Source organism: Branchiostoma belcheri, unplaced genomic scaffold (genome assembly GCF_001625305.1).
Source record: "Branchiostoma belcheri isolate BF01 breed outbred unplaced genomic scaffold, Haploidv18h27 scaffold64, whole genome shotgun sequence".
Lineage (NCBI taxonomy): Eukaryota > Metazoa > Chordata > Leptocardii > Amphioxiformes > Branchiostomatidae > Branchiostoma > Branchiostoma belcheri.
Window position 1 is genome coordinate 1,011,404 of NW_017804287.1, and position 18,604 is coordinate 1,030,007.

The following is an 18,604-nucleotide window of genomic DNA, read 5'->3' on the forward strand; positions in this document are numbered from 1 at the left end:
CATCCTTTATCCCAAGGAGACTACTGAAAAAAACAAAACAATATACGTATGACTATCCCAAAAATGCCTCAGTAGTTTGATTTGCAATCGTGTGTGACCAGATCCTTAGTTAAGAAAGCAATACCTATATCTCTTTTCTTTCCAGAAAAGAGTGCGAACGCGACAGTGTATCGATATGTCTCTCAGTGAATACCGGCATTCTGTAAAATATGGCCAGTTGAAGATTCACCACACGCACGGACCCCTTTGGGTTTCTCTTGACACGTGCACAATTTCTTGCATGCTCATGCCCCGGCTATTAATGAATATGCACTCAGGTCACTCGTAGATGTGGGCTTGAATCGACAAGATAATAGCCAGTTGCACAATTAAGCATTGATTCTGGGAATTAGTATGGGTCAGGGTTGCATCCGCTCTTAAGGGACTGACCGCTAATGATCCCAGAGGGAGGGTAAGGGGGAAGAAGGCAAGACATCGCAAGCATGGCAACAAACCTTCGTTAGCAAGGATTCGACGACAATAGATGTTTTATTTATTTTTTATCTATTTTGTGTTGTGTTGTTTTGTTTTGTTGTATTGTAATTTCAACAGCAATATATACAGGGAGAGATAAGAAAAAGAGAGACTGTAACTTATACAGAGAGAGAGAGATAAAAAAAGAATTATGAGATTTCAAACCTCCGGAATGTATTTAGATTGAATTTATCGGCACAACCAAAGAGATAGTCAGACGTATTTTCTGCCAGCTTGACCTAACGGTCAATCTGTGGTTGTAACCCCAATTGTATCACTCAACTGCGCAATGCAAACACGAATCACACCCAGACAAGCCTACGGCGTACGGTGTACATATAATGCCAGTCAAATATGATTGTCAATTTCTTCTTTTTTATGTCTCACACTTCACGTTTAAGTTTGATGGCTTTTACGCCGCAGCTTCTGTTTGGTAGTCAATAATAACAAAACGCTGTACATCGGAATAGAGCGTTTACAGTAATTGTGAATGTAGGGCGACTTCAGTTAAACTTTAACAGCATTAGCTTATGCATTACGGTATCAGACTAAGCTTAGGGCCGTCTGCACAAAACTAGTTCACCGGCCAATTTACTATACAAGACTTCGCACTGACCCAAAATTCTAAAGATTACAAACTATGAGATTGTTTTTATCGTTAAGAATATCTCAGCAAAGTTCATTACAACGTATACGTTGGTAAATGTATTTATTCATATATTTATATATTTACATACTTATTTTTATATGTATATTTATATATATATATATATATAACTTCACATATTTTGGGGCCATGTATGTAATAATACAGCAGCGTCGCACTCTCTCTGTCTTACTTTATGATAATGTTTATTGTAAGTTCTTGCCTAGCTAGAGGCGAATCAAAAGTAAAAGAATAGAGACACTGCAATATAATTAGAACGATGACAATATGATATTAGTTCATCTATACCCCTACGTTCATTTGTTCTAATTAGGATTTATTGCCATCTGTTTTCTCTCTCTAGCGCTCATATAAACTAGTTATCTGTAGACAACAGCATAAATTATAATGGGTACATTATTGTTGTCAAATTGGGAGCTTGGAAAAACTGGGGCAAGGGTTTTTGGAGACGACACAAACGCCCTCGACTCCCGCTTGAGGCATGAAACTGATACATACCCATTTGAAGACCTTGCTGATCATACCCGTGTGGTCCAAGGTTGCGACGTCCAAAGTTCAAATTCTGGTTTTTGGAAACGCTTGTAGCTGGGGTTTTGAAGACTACTAAGACAAACCATTTCGCCCCCGCACCCCTGGCACTACACTGATAGCTTCCCGTTTGAAAAGGCTTACTGGTGTCGCCATGTTGTCCAAAGTTGCAGCGCCCTGTGTTCAATCACGGGCTTTTCGGAAACGACTTGTAGCTGTTTTTTTTTTTATGTAGACATACCCCTTTCCCCCAAGGGTACTACACTGATAGCTGCCCATTTGAAGAGGTTGACACCGTGTTGTCCAAGGTTGCGGCGCCCAGTGTTCAATGTATTTTCTAGCTCAATGGTTCAATTATGCGCTTTTCGGAAACGACTTGTGGCTAACCCCCTTCCCCCGGGAGTACTACACTGACAGCTGCCAGTTTGAAGAGATTGACTCCGTGTTGTCCAAGGTTGCGGTTGGCAGGACACGCGCGAATAGTTCAGTCTCCAGCCTGGGTCCGGATAACTGCCGGGCCGCTACAATTGCTGTGCACACATCCAGAGAGCTGCACGCCTGATAAGGACCGCTAAAAACAGCCGGGCCAGGTGGTTTGTTCCCTGACCCTTATACCTCAATGTTCAGTCATATAAACATTGGAGCCGAAAATGCATCAACAGTCATACGTGGGTAGCGAAGAAAGTAGGCTATATAGCGTTATAACTTTGAAATGATCGCTGTAGAACACTTTCATGGTTAGAAAAACATCTTGTAATTTTGTACGATCTGGCAATCTTGAATTGATCATTTTATCAAAGAAAGAGACTCAAAACTCCTACAGGATTGAATTAAATGATAGCGTTTAGATGAATAGAAACGGTAGGGAAATTTGAAATAGATTGACACACCCGAGCTATGACGCATGAATTACACCGTCCCCGCAGGACATATTTTCAACGGACGTCTTTGAAATTTCTGAATCAATAAAATTCTCCTTTTCTCCCTCTGAATCTCAAATGAAAATGGTACATCAGCTCATATTGGTCGGATGAAAGACATATTCGCTTCATATTCTTGAAAGCATTTCTCTTAAGGTTGCCTTTTTCTCTGTATCTCTTAGGTTACTAATAATGACTGACGTCTATGACGTACGAAAAATCCTACCGACTTTATTACAAACCACCTTATTGGTCAGATAATTAACTAGATTATGGAAGCGCTTTACATGTACGTCTATTGGTAACTGTTTACGTATAACGGAGAGTAAAAATTGTTTTAATTACACTAACTCGATATTCCTTACACCTAGGCGATAATTTTTCATATACGTACATACGTGGTTGGAATCGAAAACAGGTTAATGACCTTTTAGGGTTCGAAAGAAAACAACTTGTCCTTGACTGTCGGCGAAAATAATCTTATATAACCTGGCGGATAGCGAGAACCACTCACAACGTCAGAACTGCCTCTTCTTAAAACCTCTCTACTTAGGAGGCATTAGATATCGGCGCAAAAAGCCCACACGTAATATGCGGGTTCTTATGATATGGTAAACAATATTAGCCTTACTTAAGTGTAATCATAGGGTATACGTCGTTTGACATATATACATGAAAATGTGATTTTACGGAGAAAAAGGCTGATAAAAATTCAAAACAATTCAAGGCAGTGTCTGTTTTCCATTTTTCAATCCACCAGCGATTTTAACTAGTAAGGGCATTTCTAAATCCAAAATCACACAACAGATACAGTGTTTAGAAGCTTTCTTTCTCCTTTAATCGTAGAGCAAGAAATAACACTATGCAGACAAAACTAGCTTTACATTTCGTCATAGAGTGTACAAATGTACGCCAGCAAAATTGCAGCATTTATCACAAATGTCTTGGAGATATATATCTATATTCTATATATATTTATACACATATTCGGGGCATAGAGTGAATATAGTTTTGGACCAGAATTATACGACATATGCATGGACTTATGACCTGTTAGCATAGGTAGGTATGCTTATACATTACCTGCATATATCAGAGCGTACTGAGTAACTCATTAGGTGTCCCTAATGACTCTCCGTCTCGTCAAAATTAGTTTACCGGGCTATTTCCTACCAGCCTCTTTTCGTACAATCAGACGGACGTAGAATATATAATTGCACTGCTATTAACATCACAATAACTACCATAAAAAGCTACGCCTACATATGAAATCTATCTTACACTACACAAAAAAAAAGAAAAACATTTGTTTGTATTCGAGGATCTTTTTCCGGAAGGTGCTACGTTTCAAAATACTCTATTTTTTTCTCACTCTCTTTGTCATTTTACACCTACTTTTTGGTCCCTTTTTTCTTGGATTAGATTTCAATAATCCTTTATAAACTCCTATATCTTTCTCTCTATTTGGAAGTTCGGACTGGCCGTTGGAATATGCCAGTAGTGTACACTACGCTTAAGGTGGCAGGGAGCGTATGAAAATAATCAGTATGAAAATAAATCTTTGTAGTATGGCCGCCATTCTTTTGGCAGACACCCAGATAGAAATTCCAAGGTATACATCCGTTTTATATATAGCGCTTTTGATCTATAGAGCTAGTCGTGGGTTCAGTCCAGGAAGGTTGGTAGGGTCGGAGGAAGGGGGAGGGGGGTGGAGTCGGTGTCGTCCTTCGGGTCGCCTTGGATCTGCGTCTGGAGCTTGCAGACGATCCCGGTGAGCGCCACAATGTAGTTCTGCGCCAGGGTGAGAGTTTCTATCTTGGAAAGTTTTCTGTCGGCGTTGACGTGTGGAATGACGTCCCGCAACCCTTGGAAGGCGTCGTTAATGGAATGCATGCGCTGCCTTTCTCTCTCGTTACTCTCCAAGCGACGCAAATTCCGTTCTCTGGCACTGAGGGCCGCCCGGCGACGCCGGGGGCTTGTCTTCTTGGCGCCGCCGCGCGCTTTCTTCTCCTTCGGTTGAGCCTCATCGGTGCTGGAGATGGAAGGCGAGCTAACCGATCCTCTCGGAGGGAGCCCCGATATGTCGTCCCCGTCCTCTTCGTCACTGTGGCTGGAGAAATTGTCGAGGAGTGGCCGCTTGCTCCCGCGGGATGGGCGCAACTGGTAGTCGGTGGCGCGCAGGGCGCTCTCGGCGAGCTCCGCAGTCCAACTAGTACTACTGTTCATCTTCGCACACATGTTCGTCCCCACCATCTCACAAACCACCTGCGAAAATGGACAGTTTAGGGCGTATAAGAAACGTCTTTTTGTCTTTGTACATTTGCGACAAGGGGACAGCAAAAGGATTGCGTCAAACCTACAGCCCGAGCTCTCGCCGTCTAGTTCCTCCAGGGCGGGATGGAAAATTAGCTTTACCGTCTGATCTGCTGTATTTAGAAGGTTCTCTCGCTAGATTGACGTAGGAAACCCATCTCCTAGGCTGGGTTAAAACCCTCGCCGATTCATACTGTATTTCGCTATTAAAATACATTGACGCAAATGCCGGGGAACGTACCTTCCATTTACGCACTTTAGTCGAGCGTTGGCATGGCAACGGGCCTTAGAGTTTGACATGTGATGGAAACGTCGTCTGCGTTTGACGTAACAACGCTTCCACCGGATGAATAAACGAAATCCACAGAGTATTAAGCGAGTCGTGCGTCTATACACCCACTGGCTTGACTACGGTCCTTACATACAAACAACCGTACCGGGACAATTTACCTCATCTGTTTTTGCAAAAACACGACAGAAACTCCATACCTGAAAGCTTTTTCCTCCTCGTAAGATGAGTCTTGGTGCGGTCTCTGCTAGCTAAGCGGTTGTAGCGGGGCGTTTTTTACTCGCTTCTCTCTCGCCGAAGTGTTTCCACACGGCTCCTACACGCACACCTGCGGGCCTGTTGCGCTCTGTCTCTCATCCACCCTAGTCACGCGCTACCATTGGTCAGCCGCCAGGTGACGTCAGAAGCGGACCGGAAAAGATACACCATCCAATTAGCGGGAGTCTTTTTTATCAAAGTAGGTGTGTGTGTGCGGAAAATTTGCAGGGTGGGGGAGGGTATAAGAACCAACACAGGTGAAATATTAAAGATCAAAAACGGATATTCTATGTTTTATTAAAAAGGGAGGCGGGCGATTCATCCTGATACTACTGCACGTTGTCACTTAACGTTAAGGTTTCCAGTCGTTGCACGCAGAGTGTCACGTACTAGACCACTCAACGGTGCGTTTTCAGAAAGGTGAACCCGGAAGTCATTAGCGGCCGTGGGAAGTGTAATAGGGCCCCGAGGCGCATGTAACCACGCCGCGGAATACGCGTCTGCTGAAGGCCGCGGGGCATTCTAATGCATCCTCTTCCTCCCTTTTATCTTAAGCGCTCTGTCTGAAATCATTTTCTCCACTAGCTAGCTACATGCATCTTGCAACAGTCAACTCAGGTTTCAACTTTGCCCTAATTTGAACGTTATTCTTCGTATATTCATAAATTTACAATAAATTCCGATTTTGTCTAATTGAGAAACTATTAAATGGATGGGTAACGTTTTGAATAAATATTCGCTTTTATTTTAGAAGAGGTAGTTGGGTAGTTGACCTAATTATAGTTAATGATGGGGGCATTAATTTTATGTCATTTGAATTTAGCATACATTAGAATATGAGAGGCTTCATAATTTGCTTTTGTTTTGAAAGCAATTAAATAGACGATTTTATTCGTGATTGAATGGCTGGATAGGTATGATATAAAATTTTGTCTAGCATTACTTGTTCTTTATAGATGTCTATAGCTTCAGCATCAAATATCACGATATCATAATACATCAAAATATCAAATGTATAAATCTATTTTATTTCATTGTCTAACCGGGTGTTTTGCTGAGAGTTTTACCAGTGCACTTTCTCAGCTACAATGAAACAATATGTACAACACAAGAGCAGAAAATTTTGTGCATCAAATATACACGTCGTTATACAATGTAGCTGCAACCCGCATCAACAGGTGGGCATGCAAATTTGCCGTGCGGGCGGTCACTTTCACTCTCATGCTGAGTTCTTAGAACCAAGTGAGAGTGATTACCATGGCACTGGAACAATAACACGCCTCCGCGCACGCGTCGGACATCGCTCCCAGCCTCGTAGCGTGGTTTAAAGAGGGTGTCCCTTAAAGGGCGCCAAGGACGGGGGATGCTTGCTTGCAGATATAACAAAAAGCGTCGACTATTTAAAGGCATCTAATGCAATTTCATGGCGACAAAACTGGATTTTCCAAGTAAATTTTCTGGCCATTCTTAATTCAATGTAGTAAGTTGAGTTAACTCTATCTCATAGGTTACTAATGTCTGTGAGGCAAGAATGCGATGTCGCTGACAGAAAATGCGATTTATGGGTGGTACCCAAAAATAAATAGACGCCTCACGCAGCTAACTTGTTTGGGGGCTATTCTAAATGCCTCAAGTGTGAAATGATGAGAAAAATGTCTAAGAAATGTCAGTAAATGTCGATATCAAACAGAATATATTTTTTGTCCTTTAGCCTCCCTGAACTTGCTTTGGGCGTCTGTAAAGAGATAATGTGATGACGTCAGAGGATGACCTTGTGGATGAGGAGGAGCACATCGGCAGAACGTACTGCGCCTGCGCGAAACCCGGATTTTTATGGTTTTCGCAAGGTGTTGCTGGATGTTTGGTCAACGTTGCATCAGAATTTTGCCCGTTGCAGACGATATCTTTTCCGACACAACATCTTTAAACTAGAGACGAGAAATTATCCTTAAATACGCGAATACAACCTCAAAGGAGACGTTCTATGCACGATACAAGGTTTTGCTCAGGCGCAGTGCATTCTGCCGAGGTTACATGCGGAGGCGTCCTTTAATTTCTGTGCATGCGCAGCTCGAACATCGTGGCGTCAAGGTCACCCGACCTTGACCTCTCGGTGTTTTAGCTGCGCATGCGCAACTTGAACGTCATGTGTCATTACTTTACAAGTGACCACATAGTGCACTATTTCTGACAAATGTATGTAGAAATGGACGAATTTGTATTCCACAAAAGCCTGGATGAAATCCTACATATGCCCGGTAAGTCACTGCGTGAAAGTCAACAAGCCGTGAAATGTACACCGTAATGGCGTGAAATTACGGACTTATCATATGATTCACGATCTCTCTATACGTCAGCTTACATACAGGCTTCGTGCGGACGTATGCTTTCATGGTCTGTGTAAAAAACATAACTTCAACATCATCTTGAGTATGCAAATGATGATGAGTACACAAAGTGCATTTTGTTTCCTTTTTCAAAAGGTAAATTCTATCCAATGCTTTATTCATTGACACGATCAACGAAAAATGACCTTTCATTTATATTTACCTCCTTGCCTCCTTTCCAACCCAAATCGGCCACGTATAGATGTTTTCGTTGGTTATTTGCTATAGCCTATTTCTGTAGACACTTGAACGGCTGAGCAAACACTCTGAAGCTATACAATGTACGTGCTCAGCTGGCCTTATGGAGGCGTCCTGGCCCTAGACTACTATGCCAATGCATAATCATTGATCAAACCTATATGCGGGAATAGCTCACCTTCACAATTCACAGTCTCATTTTTAAAGAACAATTATAGCAGGTGCCTTGAGGGTGTTTGAAGTAACAGCTAGATTTACACCTGTTGCTGGAGCACCTGTTGAGGGTGGGAACACGTAACACGTCTTCGCAGCTGTTGTTTACTTGATAACGTTGTTTACACACGTACACGCGTACGGCACACTTGTGGTGGGGAGGGGGGCGTGGATGTTTACCGAGACAGATACGGGAAATGTTTACCCTATATACCATACCTTAGCCTGGTAGACAAGCAACCGTAGGCTTGCGGGGATCTCTACGGTGCTTGGAGTGTTGCCTACCCGCCCAGGCCCATTAGTGCAAGCCGGAGTATTTTTCCGGGGACGGTTTCAGTCATAAGAAAACTCGGCAGGAAAGTTAGGCTTAACGTTACAGAAAGAAAGGTCGGAGCAATTTGCTCACTGGGACTGGGGTTTTAGTTTAAACACTCCTAAGCCGGTCCGTAGAGAATGCTCTCCCGACTATACTGTGTTGTGCACATACACTTTCTGTATATGTTTGTAATACACGTATTGACGTCATAATGACGCAAGGAGGTAGCTTAGTACGTAAGATAACGTAACGCTATTACAAATCCTTTTTAGGTGAGATTAAATTATTTCGTAACATAGACAAGAAACTACATGTATTAGGTAAAAAATTAACTATGCCTATTGATAATGTACGTCAAACCCATTTTTCTGCGCTTCATTTGCCAGTTATATTACTGTTTTGCGATTGACACTGAACTTGATTCGACAGAAATTCTGTTTAGTACAGGATTGTTCGCGACAACGCCGCTGCCGCTTTTCGGCATACACCCCTCCCCCCATCACCACCACCACATGCACACACACCTTTTTGGAACACTTCCTAAATATAGAAAATTATTGTACTGTATGTTTGTCCAAGATGATTATTACAGTTACTAGTAATCATTAACTTACCTGAGATAAACTACTGACACTACATGGTGTACAAATGCACCAATTTTGCAATACTCACAAACATGTGTGGATCGAGCTCAAAGCACTACGGGACACAAAAAGAAGTATGTCGGAGTGGTCTAAAATTAATTTATGGTACATGGTGATCGCACCGGCAAAACCTGTTTCTTATTAAGGCCACAGCAAGTAAATTTTATGGATGACATCCTCCGCAGACAGCAAATCTAATGCGAGCGGGCGAAAAAACAACAAGGCAGGCCGAAAAAAACAAGGTTCCTACAAGTTAAAATTTTGACTCAATCATTGCACAAATGGTTTTGATTCAGTGGGAACATCACGTATACACAGCCACAATCACATATCACTGCATCAAAGTAAGAAACAAAACATTAAATCAGAGTCTTTTCTTGTTTCCTCTATTCATAGTTATTTGCCATCCACCTTCCTGCATGGCAACAGACATCTTTGCGCATTTTCGGCATGTTGACCACTGTCAGAAGGCAAAAAAATTCTTTTTTTTTTCCAAAATCAGGCAAAAATTAATGCGCGCGCTAATGTCATCCATAAAAATTACTTGCTGTGGCCTAAGGTCTGAATATAGTCATTTTTCTTCAGATTGCCCTGGTTTCTGTCTTGATAATAAAAATTATAGGTTAGGATTAAAGACCACTAGGATATATAACGCATGAAACATAAGTCTTTTCTCTCATTTAGTCTACTATATACTGAATCAACTTGAAAGCAGTGTGAGCTCTTTCTGAGAAGGTAGATATAATTGTGTGACCTAGTTCCCACAGAAAAAACAAGCTGACCAATCATGCATAGCACTGTTAACAGTTATGGCAATTGCATCTGTAGTTCGTAAGTTATACGATAGGGGCCGCCGCGCCCGTATTATGGCAAACTGCAGTACATCAATGCCACGGTAGAGGGCGCTTCGTATCAGTACTTACTTGATTAGCTTAAGCTTTAAAATAACTAAACAATGAACTTAATTTCTGCCGCCCCTTCTTTCCAACTGCTTTATTTTCACAAAAGCCAGCGAAACTATAGTGACAGAACTTGGAATTTAGTGTCTATAATTTTTCCTCCTTCGAATAAAAGGACATTGTAGTGGAAGGGGTGTGTGCTGATGTCATTTACAAAGTCAAGGCCAAGTGGTCTAACCGAATAACCAACAAACAATAACAGTTCGCACGACTGTGAGAAAATGTCCCGAAGGTCGTAAAGGACTGACCAATAAAAACTGTGGCAAGTGAAGAATAATGCAAAGCCTCATTGCAAAGACTGGTGAAAAATCCACGTCACTATTCTGTCCCCCTCCCCGTGTGTGCGCGCGCGTGTGTGTGTGATACAAAACTGTAGAAATAATTTTCGACTATCAATCAACCGCAGGCATCAGTAGAGATGCATAGCGACTGTAGACATGTCCCTCCAGGATGTTCAATATATCGATCTTCAACTATCCGCTTCAATATAACCGTCCATTCCATCTTACACAAGTATCTCACTTGTACCCACATGTATTACATCGTTCATCCGTGACAACATTCATTTTTAACTTACTAGTACTTAAATATATTTGCTCGACATCAAATACACCATGAGCACTGAGCATTATGAATGTTCTATCTATGTCTTTTGCATTGATTGTGAAGTGAAAGAAAGTAGCACGGTTGTTATAAGTATTGTACTTACGTTTATCTCTGCAATACTCCACAATCCGTCCAAATATAAAGTGACGCCTTATTGAATGAAACCCTTAAACCGTGGTACGAATGGTAGGTTATCCTCTTGACAAAACTGATTCTTGGTTCAGCGTCCCTTTAGCTCGAAAAGTTGAGTTACTCTCGTCAGCACTTTGGCGAAAATAAGTTACGATTTCCCCACGGTGCTTGACTGTAACAACCGACCTACGTCATATTTCACCATAACAACAGCCGCTGTAATGATAGGGTCTGGCGTAAGTCGGAGCTGCCGAGGTTTCTGCCCAGAAGTGGACACTTTCAAGAAAATTATGTGTAATAAACGTCTGCTTATTCATATATTGATACAAACTGGATGAAAATACAGAATTGGATGGAAACTAGATATCATACTGTGTCTGTATAGCTGGTATAACCGCCCCTTGGCGTTACATGCCAGCTTCTGTATCTGTATCTGTATCCGTATCTGTAACGTTATAGCAAGTCGGTGTTGAACACCATGGGCCATGTCTAATCAATGCATTAATATTAATCCCTGGTGCTGACTCTGTTTACCACTTCTGTGCCCCCTCTGACGGATTGCACTATAACTGCAACCGCAACTTTGGTTGTGTTTGTGGTTGACAGATTTACGAATTTAGCCCTGATTTACTAGTATTCAATTTATCGAGGACCTCTAGGCAATTTTCTAGCACCAACTCAATAAAATAATTCTTTTTCTTTATTGAATCAGTATATCTGTTGTGACATTCTGGATGGTAGGAACAACAGTTTTACGTCTTATACTATTTTTTTTTTTATTACAAGAACAAAATGACTAAAACATTATGCCAGTGACGCCAGTGTAAGAACCTTTTTATTGTTCACTGCACTCTTCACCACATCTTACACCAAGACAACAGAGACATTTTCGTTGAAAGACAGCCAACGACGGTCAATTGAAAATACATTTTTCATTTTTATAATTCAAAATTATTATTAAAAATGTACAAAATTTGGGTTCCACCATTATCAGAAAAAGACATTTTTATATTTCTTTCCAGTTACGAACCGTTTTATTATGAACGTCGAAAATTATGAAATAATACAAAATCATATGTACATGCATTTGATATATATACACAGACATTTTGTATCACAGTTCCAAGATAACATCAAGTCCTGAAGTCTTTCATTCTGTCTGTATCCGAAGCTGATTTGCTCGCCAAGAGTTTGTAGAATCTGTTTCTCCGCTGTTTGACTTTGTAGCAGTAGACCCAGGGTGTATCCCTGCGGTACACATGTGTCATGGGAAGGCCTAGCGCCACCGGTAGAGTGTTATCCACGTCCATTGGCTCAGTGTCGGACCGCTTCACCGGGCGTTTTCCTCTGCGGGTATGATGAGAGGTATGGTGGCCTCTTGAAGTCGAGGGAGGCTCTGCATGGGGGTTTAGTTGCTGTTGCTGCTGCTGCTGTTGTTGCTGCTGCTGTTGGCTGAGGTTGATGTTTGCTGGGGTTTTCGGGGGAGGTTCTTCGTCACCAGTCGTGGGTCCGAGCTCCATTTCAGTGCTGCCCTGTACTGGTGTTTGCGGAACACCCTGTTTGGAAATAGATGAGAAAAATATATAAAAAATTGTATCGCAAAAGATGTGTAAAATTCTCTTTACTGTGCATATTATTATACTATGTAGAGTTCTTTTTGTTTACGTGTGTACTATTGATGTACTTGTATGCATCAACTGAGACATGAAAGTTAGTTACTAGTACAAGGATTTCATAAACCTGATCATGATACGTATCACAAATTTGAATGCTGACCCGTACTGTATTACTGCCTCTAGTATAATTCCACCCAACCCCCCTTACAACCTAATCATATTTTTCCTTCAATCTCAAAGCCCCCCCCGCGCCCAAATGAGTCCAAACGTAGAAATTCCAACTAAAACAAAGGGATAAAAATGCTTGACGGACATGCAGCCGCACTCTCGTTGGTCTAATCGCTAATCGCCATGCTATCATTGCTCGAACCGACAATTAATTATTGCCATTCTCTCATTGGACGAACTGCTAATTGTGATGGGCAGTTAGGACCGGGCAACGAACAACGTATCCCCTTACTTTGTTGCCCTTGCACGTGAAACTAAACATACATGAAAACAACGCCGCGGAACACAACAAGATCTAAATCCTGATATCCGATACCCTGTCGCCTGATGCTGGAAGTAATATAGAATGTAAAGTGAGGAATTCAAAAAGTCAACAGCCACTTTGGAGACAATGGAAAACCATTGCTTTTGACTGTTAACGCCGGTAACAAAGTCAACAAGAAAAAACGTCCCCTACAAAGGACCAGAATTCTCTGTGAGTGTCAACCAACAGTGACTTCATTCAAACACTAAATGTTTTTTCCACTTCATTTAATTCTTTTTATGTTTGTTGGTCCGTTAACAAAATCCTAAGAAGGAAAAATGTGAACGGATTTTGATGATTTGTGTAGTTTGGTCTTGACCTATGGAACGTTGACCTATGAAATTTGGAAAAGCCGTATTCAAATATTTCGGAAGTGAATTATAATTTATATACGTTGGAAATTTAGAAAAACTAGATAGAAAAGATGCATGCGAAAACTCAAGATAGATATGTAATAATATTGTGGTATCTCGATACAGAATGTATGGTTCAGTCAATTAAGCTTAACTCTTATGCTAATGCCAGTCAGTCCACTGATCTCAAAATTTGAAAATGTAGGAATCTTATTTTTGTCCTATTGCATTAATTTTGGAGTCTGCAGAGGATGTCATTCATACAATTTAATTGCTGTGGCCTTACGCCTTGATATGGTTCAGAATCCGGTCACATCTATATGTCGTACTATAGTTGTACTATTACAAACTGAGGGCATTCTTGGGATAGCCATGCATATGTGTGTTTCGCAAAATCCAACTGTCTTGGTACGAAAAAAAGTCTGTCTTAAGTCCTTGTCGGCGGTTGCAATTCTGACATGTGACCACGCCATTACGATACAAAAACAAACCAACTCGTACACTTTCACAAGCTTGGAAACCAATTGTGCAGAAGAACCAATCGCTACACACAACACAAGTTAATTAGAGCGTTGATAACAGACGTTAGCTCACCAAAGTAGGTGTTTAACACAGTTGAGTAATGAAGCGATGCTGAAGGAGGTTAAATGTATTTACAAAGCGCTGCTTTTTTTATCTCTTTGTTATCCTGTGTTATCACTATTTGCCTTGCCATCGCACACACAGAGATGGGGGGCTAATTGGAGTCCTATATTTAGGTCCTTTTCCCATTTTCAAGGATGCGTAAAACACGTACAAACATATCACCTAATCGCAACCTTTTGAGATTCTAACATTTGATTTTTAGTCTCTACCAGGCTTCGGAAGCGATCCAAGTATGTTTGCCCTCTATTTGGACGATTTCTACTCTTATATATAGTCGCTTCCGAAGCCTGGTAGAGGCTTTTTTTCTCATTTCAACAGTTTCTGGTAAGCGTCAATTTTCAGAGGTAGGGATATGACAAGTGTATGTTCTTGAATACAATGATTTGGATTTCTATTTCATTTCTTGCTTTCTTTGGGGGGGGGGGGCTTTTATGGCCTAATTTCAAAGGTTTTCGTGACATAAAGAATATCGTTGCGCAACCCAACAATTTAAGCAATGGTACCAGCCAACGCCAACAGACCCCAATCACTTACGCTTCTTTTGTGGGAAAACACAAAAAACGGCAATTAAAACTCGCTTAGTCAAAGTCAGCTGACGTCATCTCACAAAAACGGAGGGTGAAGGACGCCATTTTTATCGCTAAATCTTTTTAACAAAGGAATTCGCTTTTTAAACTGCATTGTCGACAATTTTCTAAAAAAGCTTTTTTTTCTTTTTTTTTCCTTGAAACGTATTAATTGTTGTGAACTGTATCAAATCTTTTTCGGTCTGATATTTCAGAGCCATGTTTTGGAACAGATTAAAATATTCAGATCTCCAAAAAGGGTTAGATAGCGACCAGGGTAACAAAGAACTGTGAATTAGTTGGGTAAACGTTTAACTTTTTGTCGGGCGACCTTAAGGACGAATGACCAACGCACGGGTTCTATTTTATCATGGCCATTGTTACGTTGCCATATACAGGGAAGAGGGGTGGCTTAAGCAATGTTTCAGACCCCCCTTTGACGAAACCTTGAATTTTTTTTAGGAAAGAAGTGTTGAAGGCAACCTGGAATGGTTATCAGAATTGGTATAGCATGAAAGTTCATCTGTGTTGGTACAAGTCATTATGAAATAAAGACTGAACTTTCCTTCCAACACTGGAATGAATTGGGACTAACTCATTCGTTACTACCTAGGGTAAGTCCAAATTCATTCCAGTGTTGGAAAGAAAGTTTAGTCTTTATTTCACAATATTGGTATAGTCTTAGACGTCCCATTATTTCAAAATCAGTCGAAAGGGGTAACTGTAAGATAGAAAGGAGAACATGGGAAGAACTAAGTGAAAAAGAATTAAGGAAAAAGATAGAAAAGTATTTAAACAAACTTGTATTCATATGCATTAAACCAGGAAGCTATATTGTCGACTAAAGTCAAATTGTACCTCGGATGACAGCTTTTTGAAAACTACAATTCACAGCTCTTTAAATAACCTAACATATTAATCCTATGAGTGTACCTTTCTTATAGGTACACATGTATTTTTTTATGGTCGCCTCTTCAAAAGTAGCTACTGAGAAGTAATCGAACTCTAACTCGGATTCAACCATTAAAACTCCATTTCGACTCTTCAAACCACCCAACACTTTAATTTAATCCTATAATTGTACCTATCTTAAACCTTTCTTATCTTAAAAAGTAGTTACCGCAACGTTGGAGTGTGTATACACACTAAATCTGCTATCACCTACACAGTGTCGCATAAGTTAATTACATTAACAACGTATCCGCGCAATGAAGAGAGACGGTACAAAAACAGGTACCGCCCAGAACCCAAACAAAAGCGTGTTGCTAATTGGTAAGGAGAGACTGGCGGTGCGATTTACACGTTCAACCAATCATGGCAGCTTAGCTTACCGAGTCAACAGGGAACGAATTGGAGACGGTGTCTCTCTGTGATCTGTTTAGCGATAACCGGTTTAGGATCCTGACCAATTTTCTGGTTAACATAACGTGGTTAGGAAAGCTATGGTTATCCTCGAGTAGACCTGTAATTTGAATAAGTGTGCGTGTTTACATGTGTATGTTTTTCTTGACACGCAATTGTGAGCACACTGTGTACACTTGCATGAAGTGTAGTATATGTAGTTCAAGAATCAAGGTCATTTTTTTGTTTTTTAAGTTTTGTAAACTCGCAGGATCTAAACACTGTAGGAAATCAATGTGAATAGAAACACTGAAATGGAAACGTTGGCGCTGTGTACCTAGTTTTTGTACCTGTAAAATCGTTTTGGTACAGGTCAGGACCTAAATAGCAAATGCACCTGTATGTTCTTGTACCTGAACTTGCAAACTAAATCACTAAGACACAATTTTGAAGACTAAAGATGGGCAAATTCCATCTAAAAGATGATTAATTTAGGGCCTCAAACTTGATAATGCTCTGGTTTTGAGATTAGAATGTGTAAATCCTCAAACAAAGACGACAGTTTTCCACCAAAAACTCACTCGGACAGTTTGCTACATGTATAACGTATCGGTACTTGGCCAAACTTGTTTATGTACTTGTGCAGGCCAATGTCCGGACCTTAACCTTAACCATAGTACCTGTACCGTGGCTTTAGGTACATAGTCCTAGCACACGAATTCACCACGACTAAAGCTTTAGCCCCAGGGACGTACCATTACGAAAGCCCCTGTAAGCGCCTTTAATTGCACCTGTCTCGCGGCCATATTTGTCGAGCTCTAGCCCTTTGTCTGACACCTGTTACGTCCGAGGTTCTGTGTTCCTTGGATTTGTTACCAGGGCGAAGGAAGACTTATCTTAGTAAGAAATCGCAGAAAAACATGTCAGATCGCCAAGTAGACGAAGGATACTTAGTAGTGCTAGGTTTAAGAAACTGTAGCGCTGTTAACAGCAAGACAAGAAGAAGACATTTTGCGGAAGTTATTTTCGCAAGGCGAAAAAAATATAGCGACAACAACAGTCAAAGTAAAATCTTTATGGTGGGCCAAGATATAGTGTAAGCAGTGAGTGAAATAGGTTTTCATGTTTGGGACAACAACAACAACAGCTACCGGTACTTACTTCACTTCTCTCGCTACCAGCGGACCGCCTGAGTTTCACGGGCGGGAAGAACCCCATGACCCCCCGAGAGGGTCCTCTCCCCTCCCACGGCTGGAACGCCGACGAGTCGAAGTCCACGATAGTCGGGACGGTCCTCTCCCGGGCCGGCTGCGCAGGACGCCGTCGAACGACCGTGCAGGCGCCGGTGCCGTCTTGACGTGCCGGGGCGGGGGGAGCTGCGAGCCGTACAGTTTGTACTCCCCGTCCTGGTTAATCGGTGGCACGCTGCGGTGCAAACTCTGCCTGCTCGTCAGCTTGATAATCGACGGTCCCATACTGTTTCGTCTGCCAGGTTCTACCGCCATAGCAACTCCTGACATCCTAAAAACCTACTCTCCAAAAAAGCCTAGAAAATCCGCACCACTTCAGAAATCCTCCTACGACCTCCTCTCACGCCATTAGTAAAGACTTGACACGGCGGATTTGCAATGGCTATACCCTGGTGATTGTTGGGCGGCCTTTGTTCCTTGGTTTACGTAGTGGCGAAGCCGTGAAAAGCCTGGTGGAAGCCGATCGGGCATATTTGTTTACCTAGACGACCGCCGCCTGCGCTCACCCGGGCGACCGGTCGCGCCGCCGCTGGCTGACAGTTCCCCTCGTAATCAACTTACCTTTCCCGACGGGTCACGTAGATGTTGTACCCACTCTTTATTTGCTTAGTTTGCAGACGTGACAAACTTCACAAAGACCAGGTGTTAGCTGTCCAACACTATCTTGAATCACAAAAAACACACTCGACAACAGTGCTATTAACCTCTCCAACTTGGCACCTGCCAGGCTACCGCACGTCGTCCCGCAAAACTGCTTGTTGCCCCGGAGGGTGGTTGAGCAAGTGGATTATTCCCCAGCAGGTGAATCGGTGTTTTAGTGGATAAGTGATCGACCTTTTGTCCTAGCAACCGGTCAAATGTCAACGTCAAAAGTCAAATGTTAGGCCGGCAAGGCTGACTCACAGCTGTAAAACAAACATTCAGTCTGGTTTGTTTGTAACTTGGACCATTGGATTGTTTGGAAAAAACACAAAGATTTAAACATGAGTATTGACGTGTGTAGTGAGTTGTGACGATTTATTACCTCTCAAGTATTCGGTGGCGTGGCTGCTAGCTTTGGTATCTTTCAATATAATCAACCCGACAGTAGAGGAACCGTTATGTCGATATCATACAAATGAAAGCTACCCATATATACTTCAATGAATGTATATGGCAAATATGTAGTTTCAAAGTCCCTGGTATATTAAACTAAACTACTGGTATGAAACAAAATATTTTGACATCAGGCAAACTCTTTGTTTGACTTTTAGTCATACTTTGGGTGAAAAGGAACGATTTAATCATACGTAGAAAAATGTAAAAATGTCGCTAACTAATACTTAACCCATTGGTACTGAGTATTTCATTTACAGATA

General features: G+C 41.5%; 1 protein-coding gene and 1 pseudogene across 2 annotated transcripts; both read right to left on the reverse strand.

Moving 5' to 3' along the window:
• Positions 1 to 3,457: 3,457 nt before the first annotated feature.
• LOC109483400 (protein dimmed-like) lies at positions 3,458 to 9,332 on the reverse strand. 2 transcript variants are annotated; one of them, XM_019786408.1, is made up of 3 exons: positions 9,275 to 9,332; positions 5,431 to 5,603; positions 3,458 to 4,893 (listed from the first exon to the last, which is right to left on the reverse strand). In XM_019786408.1, exon 3 carries the CDS (start codon positions 4,879 to 4,881, stop codon positions 4,294 to 4,296), a length of 588 nt encoding a protein of 195 aa, XP_019641967.1. In that variant the 5' UTR covers positions 4,882 to 4,893; positions 5,431 to 5,603; positions 9,275 to 9,332; the 3' UTR covers positions 3,458 to 4,293. The 2 variants fall into 2 exon arrangements, with proteins under 2 accessions (XP_019641967.1, XP_019641968.1); XM_019786409.1 differs by lacking the exon at positions 9,275 to 9,332 and having other exon boundaries at positions 5,431 to 6,138.
• A 7,150-nt stretch (positions 9,333 to 16,482) lies between these two features.
• On the reverse strand, positions 16,483 to 18,250 carry LOC109483308 (annotated as a pseudogene).
• Between the last annotated feature and the right edge of the window lie 354 nt (positions 18,251 to 18,604).

What these genes read in the sequence shown, in the direction of transcription:
- LOC109483400 (XM_019786408.1), bottom strand. Translation starts at nt 4,881, where the DNA reads ATGGTGGGGACGAACATGTGTGCGAAGATGAACAGTAGTACTAGTTGG.